This window comes from Podarcis bocagei (assembly GCF_964188305.1).
Source record: "Podarcis bocagei genome assembly, chromosome: 8".
Lineage (NCBI taxonomy): Eukaryota > Metazoa > Chordata > Lepidosauria > Squamata > Lacertidae > Podarcis > Podarcis bocagei.
Window position 1 is genome coordinate 872,878 of NC_138133.1, and position 18,437 is coordinate 891,314.

General features: G+C 49.8%; 1 protein-coding gene across 1 annotated transcript; it reads left to right on the forward strand.

Moving 5' to 3' along the window:
• Positions 1 to 7,335: 7,335 nt before the first annotated feature.
• On the forward strand, positions 7,336 to 13,889 carry PCDH8 (protocadherin 8). Its single transcript, XM_081205926.1, has 3 exons — positions 7,336 to 10,784; positions 11,601 to 11,808; positions 12,546 to 13,889. The coding sequence occupies exons 1-3, from the start codon at positions 8,166 to 8,168 to the stop codon at positions 12,917 to 12,919; spliced, it is 3,201 nt and encodes a 1,066-aa protein (XP_081062052.1). The 5' UTR covers positions 7,336 to 8,165; the 3' UTR covers positions 12,920 to 13,889.
• Positions 13,890 to 18,437: the final 4,548 nt, after the last annotated feature.

The following is an 18,437-nucleotide window of genomic DNA, read 5'->3' on the forward strand; positions in this document are numbered from 1 at the left end:
TGACCCACTGCACACCACTTCCCCACCACCACCAAAGAACCAACAACTCAGGGGCTGCCCAGGCTCATGAAGAAAGGAGATAGAAGCCTCAGAGGAAGGGGAAACGTGACGGTTGAGGTCAAGGCAGCTGCCACCCCTCTGCCACTGCCATCACTGCAGCATCAACATCCCAAACGTGTAGTATGTATGTATGTATTGATTGATTGATTGATTGATTGATTGATTGATTGATTGTGTCCCCAGATTCATTGAAAAAAATCTGGTAACCTTAGCCAGGCAGCCACCATTTTAATTTCCCACAATGCTCCCAAAGCAGCTCTACATTGGAGAAAATTTAAATGGTGACTTCCTGGCACCAGCACAGAGCTGTATGGGACAATGTAAAGGGGGGGGGGTCTGATAAATGTTTGGTGTGGACCTGTCCGGACTCTGGGGCCTGCTTGAAGATGCCATGTGGTGATGTCATGCCTGACACATAGTATGACTCAACTGGTCTAGAACGACTCAACTGGTCCGCAAAACTGTAGAAGCAAGAGCTTTACAATAACATCAACTTTGCATATTGGGGGACTAATATCAATGAAACATTCCTCAATCCTTTTAAAAGGCACATTTGTGGGCAGAAGCGAAAATGTTCACTGTGAAATATGTGGGATGAGCCTTTACATATACTGTATCAGGGGCGCCAACTTATAAAAAATATTGGGGGGCCCATACCGGGGTCCTGGGGGAGGGAGAACGCGAGAAGCAGCGTGAACCTCTGAGAGAACGCGAGACCCCGCGCAGCTGCTGCTCCTGCCTCAAGGCAGCGGGTTGGCCGGGTAGGCGTCGGTTCCTTGCTTGAGCAGGACCCCCGTGCCTGCCCGCCTCCCTCCAGGTAGACCGGGTAGGAACCTGGCCCTTTGTATAGAAGCGCCAGGCGGCCGCAGGCAGGCAGAAAGGCAGCAGGCCAGGGTGCGTGGATGTCCCATGCCCGCCTGCCTGCCTGCCTGCATTCTTCCAGGTAGACCGGGTAAGAACCTGGACAGGCAGGCAGGCAGGCAGGCAGGCAGGCAGGCAGGCAGGCAGGCAGGCTGCTGCTGCTGCTGCTGCTGTTCGGTCGGCGGCTCCTTTGCTTTGCTTGCTGCCGCCCTGGCCCCGGGAGCCACAGAGCCAGCGCCGCCTGAGGAGGAATATCCAGCCCATTCAGAGACGCTGCTGCTTCTCTCTCTCTCTCTCTCTCTCTCTCTCTCTCTCTCTCTCTCTCTCTCTCTCTCTCTTGTTGTTCCGTTCGGATTCCCCCTCCCACCCGGCGGCTCCTCTGGCGCGTCCTGGCAGCAGCGGCGGCAGCAGCTCCTCCTGCAAAACACTTTCCCCTCTCCCTCGGTGTGCGTGCGCGCGGCGAGCGAGTGCACCTCCTGCCTCTCTCTCCCTCTCTCTCTCCCCCGCCGTGCAATCTCCTCGGGACTCTCCAGTCCTTTTGATGTCGCCGCGGCCGCAGCGCTGGCCCGCCAGACTTTACACAAAGGTCCGCGCACTAATAATGTTCTTAAATTATTGGGGGGGCTCCGCCCCCCCAATCGAATTTTTGAGGGGGCTCGGGCCCCCTCAGGCCCCATGGAGTCGGCGCCTATGTACTGTATCTGGTTTCAAACACCTCATATACCAAACTATACCTTTTGCAACTCTTGCTTAATTTACCAAAAGAAGGAGTTAACTGTCCAATTAAAAAGCTAAAGAGTGATAGAGCACATGAACCTTTAGCTGAGGTGATGGAGAGCTGTAGAAATGCGGTATAATAGTGGAGCATTGCAACTAAGAAAGATCCCTGCAGTACCCACAGATGGGCTGGAAGGAGACAGGATAGTATGGGCCAAGCAGTGGCAACAGTCCTAAGAACACAAAAAGAGTTTTGTGAAATTTGAGCACCTTATTTCCAACAGTGGCCAGAGATGCCTCTGAAGCCCATAAGTGTCATGAGCCAGGAGTCGGCTTCACCTGTTGAACAGCAGCCTGAAGGGGGAGAAGGCAGAGTAGCTCCACATGCAGCCTTCAAAGACACGGAGGAGATGGCGCTGATGAAAACCTTAAGCTGGGCTTCCAGCAGCAGCCAGATGCTTGTAACAACACTTGTAGTTCCTGCCCTACGTTGCTGCTTCCTGCTTGTCTTGACCCTTGACCCCATGCATGGCAACCCGATCCTATGGATCTCACTTTGGATGATGACTCTGCCTCTAGGCAAGTACACCTCAAAAGACTCTTCTGGTTGGCTGGCCTCCCACGCCACTGAGCTCTGCACGTTGTTGCTCAGCAATGAAACTACGACAGTAAGCAGGGTATGAAGGTAACAACCGCCCCCTGTTGTTTCTCACCTGGCAGCTGGTGTCCAGAAGTACACTGCCTCTGAGGACGGATGTCCCATTTGTCTATCACATCATGGCAAATTGACATTGACAGACCTATCCAACTACTTCATCTAAGTCAGTGATCATTGCTACGTTATGTGCCGGGACATTCCACTCAGGCATTGCTTGAATAAGGATTTTCTTGTCTGTGTCCTACAGCTACTGCCAATCAGTTTCATTGGGCATTATGAGGGAAAGAAACATTTGTCCTTTTCCACTTTCTCCATACTATTCAGAGTATTATATAAAGAGGTGACTTTCCCACTTAGTCATTTTTCTTTTAAATTAGGTATAGGGAACCTGTGGTATTGTTGAAGTTAGAGCCAGCCAGCATGGCCAATGGTGAGGGATGCTCGGAGTCAGTGCTTTTTTTCTTAAAAAATGTTTAGGGGTACTCTCATTTTGACTCAAGAAAATCACCATTTTATAGTTTAAATCGGGGAAAATAAAGGCAGTAAATGGACAAAAGTACAAAGATTCACAAAATGTTTAAGGGTATGTGTACCCCTGCATCCCCCCCCCCCAGAAAAAAGCATTGGTCGGTGTCATAGCCCAGCAACATCTGGAGGAGCACAAGTTCCCACCCCTGTTCTAAATTAAAACGAGTCAAACAGTTTTGCTTGGTAATGGACCACCCCATCATACCCTGGGGCAATGGTGGTGCTGCAATCCAGTATGCGGGAGATTGAGCAATCACATACAACAAGGCACATTTTTGCTAGTTTAGGGATTAACAACCACAGAGTTGTATTGCTACCATAAAAATGTAATTGGTAGAGAGGACACTGTGTGATGTCATTTCCCTTCTTCTCCTCTCCCTCTTTCTCTTCCTTCAACCAGTGATGGGGCAGACATGCATTTTGCCTACTCCAGCTCAGGCATCTGCCTGAGACTGTTAATACCAGGGACTGGCAAGGTTTACCTCGCCTGGGCCAGTTCACTCCAGGGGAGACCCCTCCATGGCCTGGATTGCATGCATGTGTGAGCACATGGGCCTGCGATTTCCAGCCTCTGCGCAGACGTGATTTCCAGCGCCATGGAAGTGAGTCCCCACGTCACACCAGTTTAGCGCAGCATGCAGGGACTCGCTGAGCGGGCGGCTCAGTTTGGGGGTGGCTCGTGAGCTAGTTAAATGACCCCTGTGGGCTGCTTGTGGCCCATGGGCCTTAGGTTGCTGACCCCTGATTTATATAAGTATTCACCTGCAAAGTTCTTTACTGCTGCTGTAGCTGAGAACCAATGCAAGACTAGGAGTAAGTAAATTATATTTTTAAATTTACTTCCCAGTCTTTCTTAAGCTGAGTAAGAAAAGAAGGAGCCAGCTTGCTTTGCAACTGAACTTGTTCAAAAGAAGACTTTACAGCCTAATTCCTACGCTTCAATTTGCTGCTAAGGATGGGACTTGAAACTATGTTTAACCTGGAGATGGATGCCTGGAGATATAAATTGCAATTAATATATCCTCTCCTACCTATTAAAACTCATTTCGCAGAGCAGATAGTGTAGTCCCATCATGTCTTCACCCATAAGGAAAGAAACCAACCTGGTGATGTAATGAGGGAGCTGCAGCCCAAGAAAGGTAAGGGAACACCGAGCTACTTTATTATTTTTAATATATATATATATATATATATATATATATATATATATATATATATATATATATATTCTTTATTAATTTAAAATACAAACATATGCAAAAATACACAAAATCATTGCAACAAAAGTGAAGGAGAGTAAAGAAAGAAGAAATCAAAACGGCAGAAAAAGAACAAACTAAGAGAGAAAGAAAAAGCTATGTACAAAAAAGAACAATAGCTGCAGCCCAAGAAAGGAAAGTAGGTGGTGGTAAGGGAACACCAAGCTACTTTAAATGAATTCAGATCTCCAGAGGCTGATGAGCTGCAGCCAAGGGAGCTTGTGGATGTAATCTCAGAGCCTCAGTCTATAATATTTGAGAATTCTTGGAGAACAGGTGAAGTTCCTGCAGACAGAGATGGTCAGATTTTGTCCCCATCTTCAAAGGGGGGGGTGGGGCGGCGAGCATGGGTTTCTCAAAAACAAGTATTGACAGATGAATCTCCCTTCTATTTTTGACTGAGTTACAAATTTGGTGGATCAGGAGAATGCTGTGAACATGGTGTATCTTGATTTCAGGAAGGCTTTTGGCAAAGTTCCCGATTATACTTTTGCAGACAAACTGGTTAAATGTGGGCTGGCCAATGTAAGTGTAAGGTAGATTTGCAGCTGGTTGACTGACCAAACCCAGAGAGTACACATTAATGGTTCCTCGTCATCCTGGAGAAGAGACAAGTGGGGTGCTGCAGGGTTCTGTCTTGGGCCCATTGTTGTTCAATGTATTTATAAACAACTTGGACAAAGGGACTGAGGGGTTGCTCATCAACTTTGCAGATGACACCAAATTGGGAGGGGTAGCTAATGCCACAGAAGACAGAACTAGGATTCAAAATGCCTGGAGAACAGAATGAAATTCAAGAGGGATAAATGTAAAGTTCTGCACCTAGGCAGGAAGAACCAGCTGCACAAATATAAGATGGGGAATATCTGGCTTACCAGTAGTACATGTGAAAAGGATCTAGGGGTCTTAGTAGACTACCTGCTTAACATGAGTCAACAGTGTGATGCAGCAGCAAAAAAGAGCTACCGGTAATGCTATTCTAGGCTGCATCAACAGAAGTATAGTGTCAAGGGAAGTAATAGTATCACTCTATTCTGCCCTAGTCAGACCACACTTGGAATACTGTGTCCAATTCCGGGCACCGCAGTTTAAGAAGGTTATTAACAAGCTGGAACAGGTGCAGAGGAGGATGACCAAGATGATCAGGCATCTGGAAACCAAGCCTTATGAGGAATGGTTGAAGGAGCTGGGTATGTTTCGCCTGGAAAAGAGAACCCCAAGAGGAGATATTTTAGCCATCTTCCAATATTTCAAGGGCTGTAATATGGAAGAGGGAGCAAGTTTGTTTTCTCCTGCTCCAGAGGGTAGGAACCAAACTAATGAATTCAAGTTTCAAAAGGGAGATTGCGACTAAACCAGTGTGGTGTAGTGGTTAAGAGCGGTAGTCTTGTAATCTGGGGAACCGGGTTCGAGTCTCCGCTCCTCCACATGCAGCTGCTGGGTGACCTTGGGCCAGTCACACTTCTCTGAAGTTTCTCAGCCCCACTCACCTCACAGAGTGTTTGTTGTGGGGGAGGAAGGGAAAGGAGAATGTTAGCCGCTTTGAGACTCCTTAAAGGGAGTGAAAGGCGGGATATCAAATCCAAATCCAAACTCTTCTAAACATCAGGAAGAACTTTCTGGCAGCAAGAGCTGTTTGACAGTGGAACAGTCTCCCTCAGGAGGTGGTGGACTCTCCTTCTTTGGAGGTTTTTAAGTAGAAGTTGGATAGCCATCTGTCATGGATGCTTTACTAAGATTCCTACTAAGATTCATAGATTTTATGATTCTATGAATACTTAGGGTGAAATGAATGGAAGTTTTGCCTTCGAACCCTCCTCAATCTATTTAAGCCAGCTTCTGCGTGCTCAAACTCATTTAACCAGCGGAACCTCGAGGAATCCAAATGGCTGAGTGGGACACGCACGCACAAGGTTTTCCCTTGAGGTGTGCGCAGAAAAATTGCCTCGCCGCTTTTCTTTCCTTGCCAACCCACCAGCCCCGTCTACACCAAAGAACACGGTAGTGCCCTCTTCCCCCCCCCCCCACTCTTTGGCAGCAAACGTGACTCGCCAGAGGAATGGGATACTTTTCTCAACGGGCATGTTTACTCGGAAGAAAGTCCCACTGGAGAAGTGGGAGCAGGGCGCAGACTTTTGGGGGTTTCTTCCGTGTAAAAGTAATAGGGTTGGGTTAAAGATGCATTCTCTGCAGGTCCCCGACAGGCTGGTCTCGTTAACTGAGTCACAGGCTCCTAGAATGGTAGAGTTCGAAGGGATCCCGAGGGTCATCCAGTCCAACCCCCTGAAATGCAGGAATCTCAAGGATGGCAGCCATAACAGGTGGCCATCTGACCTCTGCCGTTCCGCTGCCTTTCCGATCGACCCACAAACGTGACCAGAACAAGTGCGATTCAGAGGAGAGAAAGAGAGAATCCCTGGACTGTTTTCTACACGGATCCGTTGCGGCGGGGTTTGTGGCTCTCGCGAATCGAGTGCATCGGTGAGATCGTGGAGCTGGCGGTGGCTGGCTTCCCCAGAGCAGATGGCTTAGCCCTCCACCCCCACCCGCATGCGTCTCTCTCACTCACACTGGCCGGCCTCGTCCCTCCATCCCAGTTCCCTTCAGGTTCGTTCCAGGTTTCAGCTTCATGCTGTTATTTTGTTCTCCTGGAACGGGACTAGTTTGGCTTCCCAGAGAGAGGACAAAAAGCAAATCCCTTCAACAGGCATAGCAGAGCACCAGGGGGGCCGACTGCAGAGGGAGAGAGGAAGGGAGGGACGGGGGGGTCAAAAGTATACCCCCCCTGCGATTCGAGCCGGCCATTGTGTTGCCTTCAGCGCCCACCCTCGCCCCGGTCAAAGAGCTATGGCAGTGATGGGCGATGAATGGAGCCGGACAAGAACGGCTTCATGTGGCGCCCCGCTCATTATATTCAATTTAGCCGACACTCCAGGCGGGGCTAGGGGGGTTCAATCTCCCTCTCCCGCCCTCTCTTCTTTTGCCCTTTTCGCTTGTCATCGGGAAGTAATACAGACATTGGTGGCTCCGACGCGCAGGACCGCCAAGCTATTCTCTGGTGAACCGCTAACGAGGGCTTCACGAGCCATTTATAGAGTGTCATCTTGGAAACCTTTCGAAAGCTCCCCCTGTTTAGTCGAAATCCGATTTGGAGCTCAGCCCCTGTTCCCCTGCCCCTAGTTTCGCAGCCCTACTGGCCAAAAGCTTAAGATTTGGATCACTCTCTCTGCCGTCCCCGCGCCCCCCACCCCGCCGTCTGCTTACTGCACAAAAACGCCATCCTAGGGCGAGTTCGTGGGAAGGGCAACGCAGGTTTCTCTCTTACAAGGGGCTTATTTCTCCTGTTTTGTTCTGAGGGTTTCTGCGTGGGGAGGAGAATGGGGCGCAAAGGGGAGCTCCTTGGCCATAGAGGCAGTCCTGTCCCCCCAAAGATCATCCTGGGCTGAAAGCCCAGCCTTGCCGGGCTTCAAACGGGGGCGAGACTTCTTCGCCTGTGCGCGGCGGCCGAAGGGATACGCATTTGAAATGGACTGGATCGGACTTGTCTTACACCAGTTTCTGCCCCGCCTTAGGAGGAGACGCTGGGAGCCCTTCAGTTCGGCTCTAGCCCAAAGCCATGATCCCGCTCACTGCCCCCAGGGAAGAAAAATACGCCCTAGAGCCGAAGGACACAAGGTCAAGGCTCCCTCGAGCGCCTTTTTTCTCCTGCGTCTCCCCAGTCCCGGCACATATAATATATATGCATGTTGCGATGTGAGATGGTCGGGGAGGCGTCTGGGGAGGTAAGGGAGCCCACCATTGGCTGATCCGCTACGCAAATTTGCATACCCGCGTCTATTAAAGACCCTTCGGAGGGGCCGCGCCGGCTTAGAAGCGGGATAGAGCGAGGCAGCTGCAGCGCGGAGCCCAGCGAGCAGGTAGCCGAGCAGCGGCCGCGCATGGAGCCAGTCTAGAGAGCACCCACGCCGAGCTAGGGAAGAACTCGCGAGTAGCCGCTGGCCTGTTGGCCCCTCGTTCTCGCCCCCTCGCACCCAGTGGCCCCTTCCTTCTCTCTGATCGGCGCGCAAGGCAGTGCCAGAGCCATGAATGTGCGCAAGAACGGGCGCTGCCCCGGCAACCTTTGCCACCCTGGGGGTCTGCTTTTCCTAGGCTGGCTGCTCTCCTCTGCCCTCGGCAAGACGATCCGATACCACACCTATGAGGAAGACCCTCCCGGCACAGTGATCGGCACTTTGGCCGACGAGCTGCCCCTGAAGGGCCCGGGAGGAGGCGGCGGAGAGCGCAGTTTCCGCCTGGTGAAGGCGCCGGGCAACAGCTCGCTGGTGCAGGTGCGCGAGCGGGATGGGCAGCTGAGCCTAGGCACAGAGCGGCTGGACCGCGAGGCGCTGTGCGGGCAGTCGGAGGAGCCGTGCGTGCTGGCCTTCGACGTGGTGAGTCTGGGCTGGCCGCGCAGCAGCAGCGGCGGGGGCTCGCCTCCTTCGCCTTACCGCCTGGTGCACGTGGAGCTGGAGGTGCGGGACATCAACGACCACGCGCCCCGCTTCCCGCAGCCGCTCATCGCCCTGGAGGTGTCGGAGAGCGCCGCGCCGGGCACCCGCCTGCCGCTTGACCTGGCGCACGACTTAGATGTGGGCTCCAACGGCATCCAGAGCTTCGCCGTCTCGCCCAACAGCCACTTTGGCCTGGAGGCACAGAGCCGCGCAGATGGGCTCAAGTGCGCAGAGCTGGTGCTGCTGACCGAGCTGGACCGCGAGGCGCAGGCCGCCTACCGCCTGGAGCTAGTGGCCAAGGACGGCGGCAGCCCGGCGCGCTCGGGCACGGCCACGGTCAGCGTGCGGGTGCTGGACGCCAATGACAACGCGCCCGCCTTCCCACACGGCGCCCTGCTGACCGTCGAGCTGCCCGAGGACGCGCCATCCGGAGCGCTGCTCCTCGACCTGGACGCCTCGGACCCGGACGAGGGCGCCAACGGGCAGCTGCTCTACGCTTGGGGCAGCCAGGTGCCCGCCGAGGCGCGAAACCTCTTTGCTCTCGACCCGCTCTCGGGGCGCCTCAGCCTTCGCGCTGCCGTCGACTATGAGCTCCAGCGCGCCTACGAGCTGGACGTGCAGGCCAGCGACCGCGGCGCCAGCCCGCTGGCGGCCAGCTGCAAGGTGGTGGTGCGCCTCCTTGACGTCAACGACAACGCGCCCGCCGTGGCCATCAGCGCCCTCAGCGCCGGCAGTGGCGGGGCGGGCGCGGGGTCCGAGCCGGGACCGCTCGTCGAGGGGGGCGCGTCCCCCGAGGGCGCCGCCGCCGCCTGGACGGTGGCCTACGTGAGCGAGGCGGCGCCGGCCGAGAGCCTGGTGGCGCTGGTCAGCACCTCGGACAGCGACGCGGGAGCCAATGGCCAGGTGCGCTGCGCCCTGCTGGCCGCGCCGCACGAGCCCTTCGCCCTGCAGCGCGCCTACGACGCCAGCTACGTGGTGCTCACCACGGGCGCCCTGGACCGTGAGCGCGTGCCCGAGTACAACCTCACCGTTGTGGCCGAGGACCTGGGCTCGCCGCCGGCCAAGACCGTGCACCGTCTCACCGTGCGCTTGGCCGACGAGAACGACAACGCGCCTCGCTTCGCCAAGGCGCGCTACGAGGTGGCGGTGCTGGAGAACAACCCGCCTGGCGCCTACCTCGCCGCTGTCCTCGCCGCCGACCCGGACCAAGGAGCCAACGGCAAGGTCACCTATCGCCTGATGGACAGCCAAGTAATGGGCGCCTCCATTTCCACCTATGTTTCGGTGGATCCGGCGACGGGGGCCATCTACGCACTGCGCACTTTCAACTACGAAATCCTCAAGCAGCTGGAGCTGACCGTCCAAGCCACGGATGGCGGCTCCCCTCAGCTCTCCAGCGCAGCCTTGGTGAAGGTGCGGGTAGTAGACCAGAACGACAATGCGCCTGTCATTACTCACCCAGCACTCATCAACGGCTCCCTTGAGATCGGGGTGTCCAGAAAAGCTGCCCACGACTCGGTGGTGGCACACATCAAAGCCAGAGATGCTGATGAGGGAGTCAACGCTGAGCTGAGCTTTTCCTTCCTAGAAGATCCGCAGCAACAGCAGCCACCAGCCCTGGACCTCTTTGCCATCAACAAGAAAACAGGAGAAGTTGTGCTCACCGGGAGCTTCTCAGAAGAACAGCTGGGCCAAGTCTACCAGCTGCTCCTCACCGTGGCCGACAATGGACGGCCTCCCCTCTCCACTACCGTCCCTATCAGTTTCCAGGTGACTGCTGCGTTGCTCCCCGCTAGCAGCCAGGATTCCAAGGCCAAGCCCAACACCGGGGAAGGGAAAGCTGTGCAGTGGGACATCCCCTTGATTGTCATCATCGTCCTTGCTGGGAGCTGCACTTTGCTGCTGGTGGCCATCATCACTATCGCCACCACTTGCAACAGGCGCAAGAAGGAGAAGAAGGGAGTCCTGGAGGAGCCGCTGGACAGCTCTCACCTGGAGAAGGGGCAGCCGGAAGGCAAGGGCGGTGGCCTGATCTCCTCCAGCCCTGGCACCCGAGGCAATGGCTTCGAAGTTCATTCCTTCCCCAGCAAATCTTCCTTTGCTAGCCCGGAGCCCTCCCCAGCCAGCAAAGACATCCCGGCTTTAGAAAACATCAGAGAGACCGCCAGTCTCTATGACAGCCAGAGCAGACTCCGGGGGACGAATGCAGAGGTAGCATTTCTCATGGTCTTGATTCCCTTTCCCCCCTGGGAGAGGCACCTTGCTTCTTGCACCTTAGCTTATTATCCCCCCCCCCCTAGCTTATTCTTGAATGTTTTGTGATTTTTACATCCAGTTCCCAAAGTAATTTTTTTAAAAAATATTTTATTAGTTGAATATAAGAACAACATATAATCAGATACAAGCAATCAAATACAGTTTTCCCCTAACCCCCCCCAAAAAACAGCCCCAACTACGTCCAGATAATTACATTAGTAATATAGTCAAATAAAAAATTATTTCTACAGTTGCTGCTTTAAAAAATATCATTCCACATGCTCCCATGTGTCTTAGGTGGTTTAAATGCATGTTCTTTCTTTGATGCATATGTAATAAAGGAGGACCACATTATGTAAAAGTTATGTAGTGTCTCACATTGTTAAAGTAATTAAGCAGGGATGTTTGCATTTAAAGTTATTTACAGCCAGTCTACAATCAGTTAAACCAGGCACCCCCAACCTTCGGCCCTCCAGATGTTTTGGACTATAATTCCCATCATTCCTGACCACTGGTCCTGTTAGCGAGGGATCATGGGAGTTGTGGGCCAAAACATCTGGAGGGCCGCAGGTTGGGGATGCCTGAGTTAAACAAAAGTTCTTGATTTGTAGCCTAGCTTGAGTCTAGGTGATTCCAATTCACAGGGATGTGGTCCAAGCTGCTAGTTAGACTGCTTTTATTAACACTGCTGTTCCTTATAACATTTTCTCCTTTTCTTCCCCTCGCCCCCCCCCCAAAATCCTTCACATGTGCCCTTCCACCTTCTTCCAGTCTTATGCCTCTACCCCTAGTTACAGCAAAGAGCCAGTCCCACCTGTGGCCATCTGGAAGGGTCATTCTTTCAACACCATATCAGGCAGAGAAGCAGAGAAGTTCAGTGGCAAAGACAGCGGTAAAGGCGATAGTGATTTCAACGACAGTGATTCTGACATCAGTGGGGACGCTCTTAAAAAGGACCTCATCACGCACATGCAGAATGGTAAGGATGCCTTAAACTTTGGCACTTTCCCCTCAGAATGCCACAGAACTTGGAAACTGTTGCCCCAGAAACATTGAAAGAAACCGAGCACCAAAAGACCTGGTCACTATTCTACAGTTTTTGGAAACCCTCCTCAATTTTAATGAGTCTGGGAATAGGCTGTTAATTACAGCAAGAGCTATAGATTTCAATCAATCTCACAACTAGGGAAAATATAGCAGCCAGGGTGGCTGACAGTTTGGGGCGCATCCACATCACCCGAAGCCAAAGGACCAGGTTCTGTCTGGCTATTTCTTATCCTGTCAGTTCTCCAAGCAGCTCAGAATGCTTATCCTTTGGGTCCTTCTTGGCACAACGTTCTGAGTTGTGCTGGCTTGTATTGTGGCTTGTCATTTTAAGGGGAGGGTGCATGCAGGTCCCACCCCCAGGTCCCACCCCCCAGCATCTCCAGCTAGGGCTGGGAAGGAGCCCTGTTTGAAACTTCCACAGGCTGCTTAGCTAGGTGAAACAAAGATCTGACTTGGTGTATGGCAGCTTCCTATGATGCAATTTTGATGGTAGCTGTATGAGGATCTTTTTGTCCTTCATGTTAGTTGCATGAAATGATTCTTCCCCTTTCCCTCTTTCCTCTCACTGAGAATGGAACTGATACAATGGTCTCCTAGGTGCTGCCCTAACAGTGCTCTGCTTGCTACGTGTCCATGTTCTCAAGTCTCTTTTTCCCCTTGCGTTTCTAGGGTTGTGGGCTTGTACTGCTGAATGCAAGATCCTGGGCCACTCAGATCGATGTTGGAGCCCTTCCTGTGGCCAAGCCAATCCTCACTCATCCCCCCACCCAAAGACCCAGCTGTCCACCTTCTGCAAAAGCACCTCACTGCCCAGGGATTCCCTTCGCCGAGATAACTATTATCAGGCACAACTGCCCAAGACAGTGGGGCTGCAGAGTGTCTATGAGAAAGTCTTGCATAGGGATTATGACAGAGCTATTACATTGCTGTCGCCTCCTCATCAGGGGAGGCTGCCAGACCTCCAAGAGATCTCAGTACCCTTATACCAAGCACCCTCCACTCGATATTTAGGCCCTCCACCTGAGACCAGTCAGAAGGTTTAACTACTAATGAGTACTTAACTTGAGCTGAGGTTCATGAGTGTCAGGCCACAGGAGCCGTGTAAGAAGCTGGTGTCAGGCCACAGATCTTGAATTTCCAGAACCATGCATTTGCTGGAGATGTTTATCTCTCTGTGTTATCTGCAGGCTGGCTGAAGAGGACAATGACTCCGAGCATGTGCAAAGTCTCTTTCTCACTGCTTTGTGATCACAGCCAGCCCCGACAAGCTTCCAAGTTTATACGAGAAGTCTTTGTATTTTAGCACCTCTTTAAACACACACACACACACACACAAAACCACACCCCTCTACCTGTGTCCTCCCTTGCATCTTATCCCCAAAGCATGTACCTACATAAATGCACACTGTTTGATTTCCCCCAAGAGTTCTTAAATTATTGACTCGGTTCAGTGAAGTATGTAGGAATAAGCAAAATGTGCCTTAAACACTAAGATATATATTATAAATGAAGTTGTTGGGAAAGATTTCCAATTACATTGGTACTGTTTGATATTTGCAAACAAAAAACTCTTTGTAGTTAATGTAATTTTTATGAAATGTGCAGTATTTAATTTTTTTGTCCTATGTTGACCTTTTGTTTCACCCATGGCCTGCCTTTTCATAGTGGTTTTTAAAAAATCTGTATATGATGTAATGTAATGTTTGTACATAAGGAAATTTCACTCTATTTTTATATAATAAAACCTTGGGGAAGGAGAATCTGAATTTCTTGCCAAAGGAACTGTCTGAAAGACATGTGCAGAAAAAAAAACAACCTGAATTATTTAGGAGTCACATAAAGGAACTGTCACAGTTTAATGCTAAGTTAGTTAAGCAACTACTTGTATTGGAAAGACTGCCTTGCAAAGTATGAATTGTGTTTCTGGAGTCCATGGTCAGTTTCAAACTAAATGTGGTTTAATTATTCTGTGTCACTTATATAAACACTAATAAAGACTTGTGATGAGTTTCAGGGGCTCAGAGGCTGCATTTGATTATCACAGTTACAAATTTACAGGCCTTTCCAAGTCAGGTAATAGACAATTTTTGCATAAGGAACTATCTTAAAATAGCTAGCATCCAAATTTACTCCCATACCACCTAATTTCAGATTTTTCTGAGGGCTGTTTCATCTAAGAACCTTAGAAGAGCTCGTGGATCCGGCCCCTGGTGCATCACAGTGGCCAGCCAAATGCCTGTGGGAAACCCAGGCCAGAGCCTTTTTCCCTCCTGTGTTTTCCAGCAACTGATATTCAGAAACATTTGCTGCCTCCAGCTGTGGAGGCATCATGACTGCGGAAGCATCATGACCAGCAGCCCATGAGAGTCCTTGCCTTCATTAATGTCTCTAATTCTCTTTGAAAGCCATCTAGCTTGGTGGCCTTTGCTGCCTCCCGTGGAAGGGAGTTCCACAGTTTAACTATATGCTGCATAAAGAAGTTCTTTCTTTCATCTCTCCTGAATGGTCCAACACTGGCATCATCAGATGCCTGCAACTTCCAGTGTTATGTGAGACAAAGAAAAACTTCTCTCTCCAGTTTCTTCGTCCCATACATAATTTTTTACACTTCTATCACGTCTCCTCTTACTCCCCTTTTCTCTAAACTGAAAAGCCCCAAACATGGAAACCTTTCTTCACAGGGGAGTCACTCCATCCCCACAATTGTTTGGTTGCCCTTTTCTGAACCTTTTCCAACTCTTCAATGTGACCAGAACACGATGAGGTGCAGTCACACTATAGATTTATATACTGTAATGACATTATGATGTTGTTGTTTAGTCGTTTAGTCATGTCCGACTCTTCGTGACCCCATGGACCAGAGCACGCCAGGCACTTCTGTCCTCCACTGCCTCCCGCAGTTTGATCAAACTCATGCTGGTAGCTTTGAGAACACTGTCCAACCATCTCGTCCTCTGTCGTCCCCTTCTCCATCTTTCCCAACATCAGGGTCTTTCCCAGGGAGTCTTCTCTTCTCATGAGGTGGCCAAAGTATTGGAGCCTCAGCTTCACGATCTGTCCTTCCAGTGAGCACTCAGGGCTGATTTCCATAAGAATGGATATGTTTGATCTTCTTGCAGTCCATGGGATTCTCAAGAGTCTCCTCCAGCACCATAATTCAAAAGCATCAATTCTTCGGCGATCAGCCTTCTTTATGGTCCAGCTCTCACTTCCATACATCGCTACTGGGAAAACCATGGCTTTAACTATGCGGACCTTTGTTGGTAAGGTGATGTCTCTGCTTTTTAAGATGCTGTCTAGGTTTGCCATCACCTTTCTCCCAAGGAACAGGCGTCTTTTAATTTCGTGACTGCTGTCACCATCTGCAGTGATCATGGAGCCCAAAAAAGTAAAATCTCTCACTGCCTCCATTTCTTACCCTTCTATTTGCCAGAAGGTGATGGGACCAGTGGCCATGATCTTCGTTTTTTTGATGTTGAGCTTCAGACCATATTTTGTGCTCTCCTCTTTCACCCTCATTAAAAGGTTCTTTAATTCCTCCTCACTTTCTGCCATCAAAGTTGTGTCATCTGCATATCTGAGGTTGTTGATGTTTCTTCCGGCGATCTTAATTCCGGCTTGGGAATCATCCAGCCCAGCCTTTCGCATGATGAATTCTGCATATAAGTTAAATAAGCAGGGGGACAATATGCAGCCTTGCCATACTCCTTTCCCAATTTTGAACCAATCAGTTGTTCCATATCCAGTTCTAACTGTAGCTTCTTGTCCCACATAGAGATTTCTCAGGAGACAGATGAGGTGATCAGGCACTCCCATTTCTTTAAGAACTTGCCATAGTTTGCTGTGGTCGACACAGTCAAAGGCTTTTGCATAGTCAATGAAGCAGAAGTAGATATCTTTCTGGAACTCTCTAGCTTTCTCCATAATCCAGCGCATGTTTGCAATTTGGTCTCTGGTTCCTCTGCCTCTTCTAAATCCAGCTTGCACTTCTGGGAGTTCTCGGTCCAAATACTGCTTAAGCCTGCCTTGTAGAATTTTAAGCATAACCTTGCTAGCATATGAAATGAGTGCAATTGTGTGGTAGATGGAGCATTCTTTGGCACTTCCCTTCTTTGGGATTGGGATGTAGACTGATCTTCTCCAATCCTCTGGCCACTGCTGAGTTTTCCCAATTTGCTGGCATATTGAGTATAGCACTTTAACAGCATCATCTTTTAAAATTTGAAATAGTTCAGCTGGAATATCATCACTTCCACTGGCCTTGTTATTAGCAATGCTTTCTAAGGCCCATTTGACTTCACTCTCCAGGATGTCTGGCTCCAGGTCAGCAACCACACTACCTGGGGTATACGAGACATCCATATCTTTCTGGTATAGTTCCTCTGTGTATTCTTGCCACCTCTTCTTGATGCCTTCTGCTTCTGTTAGGTCCTTTCCACTTTTGTCTTTTATTATGGAAATCTTTGTACAAAAGGTTCCTTTCATATCTCCAATTTTCTTGAACAGATCTCTGGTTTTTCCCATTCTATTGTTTTCCTCTGTTTCTTTGCATTGCTCGTTTAAGAAGGCCTTCTTGTCTCTCCTTGCTATTTTTTGGAAATCTGCATTCAATTTCCTGTATCTTTCACTATCTCCCTCGCATTTTGCTTGCCTTCTCTCCCCCGCTATTTGTAAGGCCTCGTTGGACAGCCACTTTGCTTTCTTGCATTTCCTTTTCATTGGGATGGTTTTAGTTGCTGCCTCTTGTATAATGTTACGACCCTCCATCCATAGTTCTTCAGGCACTCTGTCCACCAAATCTAAATCCTTAAACCTGTTCCTCACTTCCACTGTGTATCATAAGGGATTATGATAATGTAGTTTATTTTCAATTTTTTTCCTATTGATTCCTAGCATGAAATCTGAGCATATATGTGAAATGGATAATATATTTGCCCCAACATGTATCATTTTACAATTGTTTATATTGAAATGCATTTGCTGTTTTACTGCCCATTCACCCAGTTTGGAGAGGTCTTTTGGAGCTCTTCAGTCTTTCTTTGTTTTAACCACCCTAAACTGGTATCACTGGCAAACGTAGCACTTCACTACTCACTGCTAGCTCTACATTGCTTATGAGCAACTTACAAAGCACAGATCCTTGGGGGACTCCATTTTCTACACCTCTCTCTTTGGAGAAAGTGTCAGTTAATTCCTACTGCTTGCTTCCTGCAACTTAACCAATTCCTGATCCACAGCATCTAGCCTCCCTTTCCAATTACCCACCTCCCATGATTACACAGCATCCTTCTACCACTGTCACCATTCCCACATTCTGTCCTGACTTCACCTGAAGACTCCTCACATCACCCTGTTATTTCTCTATCTCCTGCTTCTACCTTCACAGCCCTTCTACAACTTTTGTTTGCCCTCCTTTCTACATTCTGCTCCATTCACGCCACATTGTTTTTGTGAGATCATAGAATCATAGAATCATAGAATCATAGAGTTGGAAGAGACCACAAGGGCCATCGAGTCCAACCCCCTGCCAAGCAGGAAACACCATCAGAGCACTCCTGACATATGGTTGTCAAGCCTCTGCTTAAGGACCTCCAAAGTAGGAGACTCCACCACACTCCTTGGAAGCAAATTCCACTGTCGAACAGCTCTTACTGTCAGGAAGTTCTTCCTAATGTTTAGGTGGAATCTTCTTTCTTGTAGTTTGGATCCATTGCTCCGTGTCCGCTTCTCTGGAGCAGCAGAAAACAACCTTTCTCCCTCCTCTATGTGACATCCTTTTATATATTTGAACATGGCTATCATATCACCCCTTAACCTCCTCTTCTCCAGGCTAAACATGCCCAGCTCCCTTAACCGTTCCTCATAAGGCATCGTTTCCAGGCCTTTGAGATAACCAGGCTCATATAACCAAAATGCTTAACTCTAATTAAAGCATGAAGGGGTTAATGCCATAGAGTAGGCTGTCCTGCCAGGCTTAGCTAGGTCACTTCCCCTCACCTTGGGAGGAATTTTCACTTCTTTGGAACTAAACTAAATTTTATTGCCTGTGCAACCTTTCTGGCTGATGTGTGGAAAAGCACATGAACCTGACCATTGGAGAGTTTGTAAGAAAACACTTTTTTACTTACCAAATGTGTGGTTTTTTTCCTTTGTTGGGGGAAGAAGGGACTATTTTGGAACTCACCACATTCATGCCTCCTCCTCTCTCCTCTCTTGCTACACTTTCCTTTTACACAAAGCACCCCTATGGTGACATCCTGTATCCTCATCCCACACATTGCAGCTACTAAGCATCCTTTCCATCTTCTGCCTGGCTAGGACACCACCATTCGCTCCTATTATTCTGCCCCTTTCATCTTCACCCCCCCCCCCCGTTTCCCTGCCTCCTATTTTGCAACTGCCCTTGCACCCCATTAGGTGCATGTTTCCCCCATCAGGAAAAAGAAGAAATATTTGCTAGGGGGACTTATTGCCCTGGGAGCTGAACTGGAAATGGAGCAGATGGCCATAGACGTAACACAAGAGGGCAAGGATCGAATTTGGCCATAGGAAACCTGAATT

What these genes read in the sequence shown, in the direction of transcription:
- PCDH8 (XM_081205926.1), top strand. Translation starts at nt 8,166, where the DNA reads ATGAATGTGCGCAAGAACGGGCGCTGCCCCGGCAACCTTTGCCACCCT. An exon ending in TCCGGGGGACGAATGCAGAG is followed by an intron (nt 10,785 to 11,600) that starts GTAGCATTTCTC and finishes ACCTTCTTCCAG; the next exon opens with TCTTATGCCTCTACCCCTAG. An exon ending in CATCACGCACATGCAGAATG is followed by an intron (nt 11,809 to 12,545) that starts GTAAGGATGCCT and finishes TTGCGTTTCTAG; the next exon opens with GGTTGTGGGCTTGTACTGCT.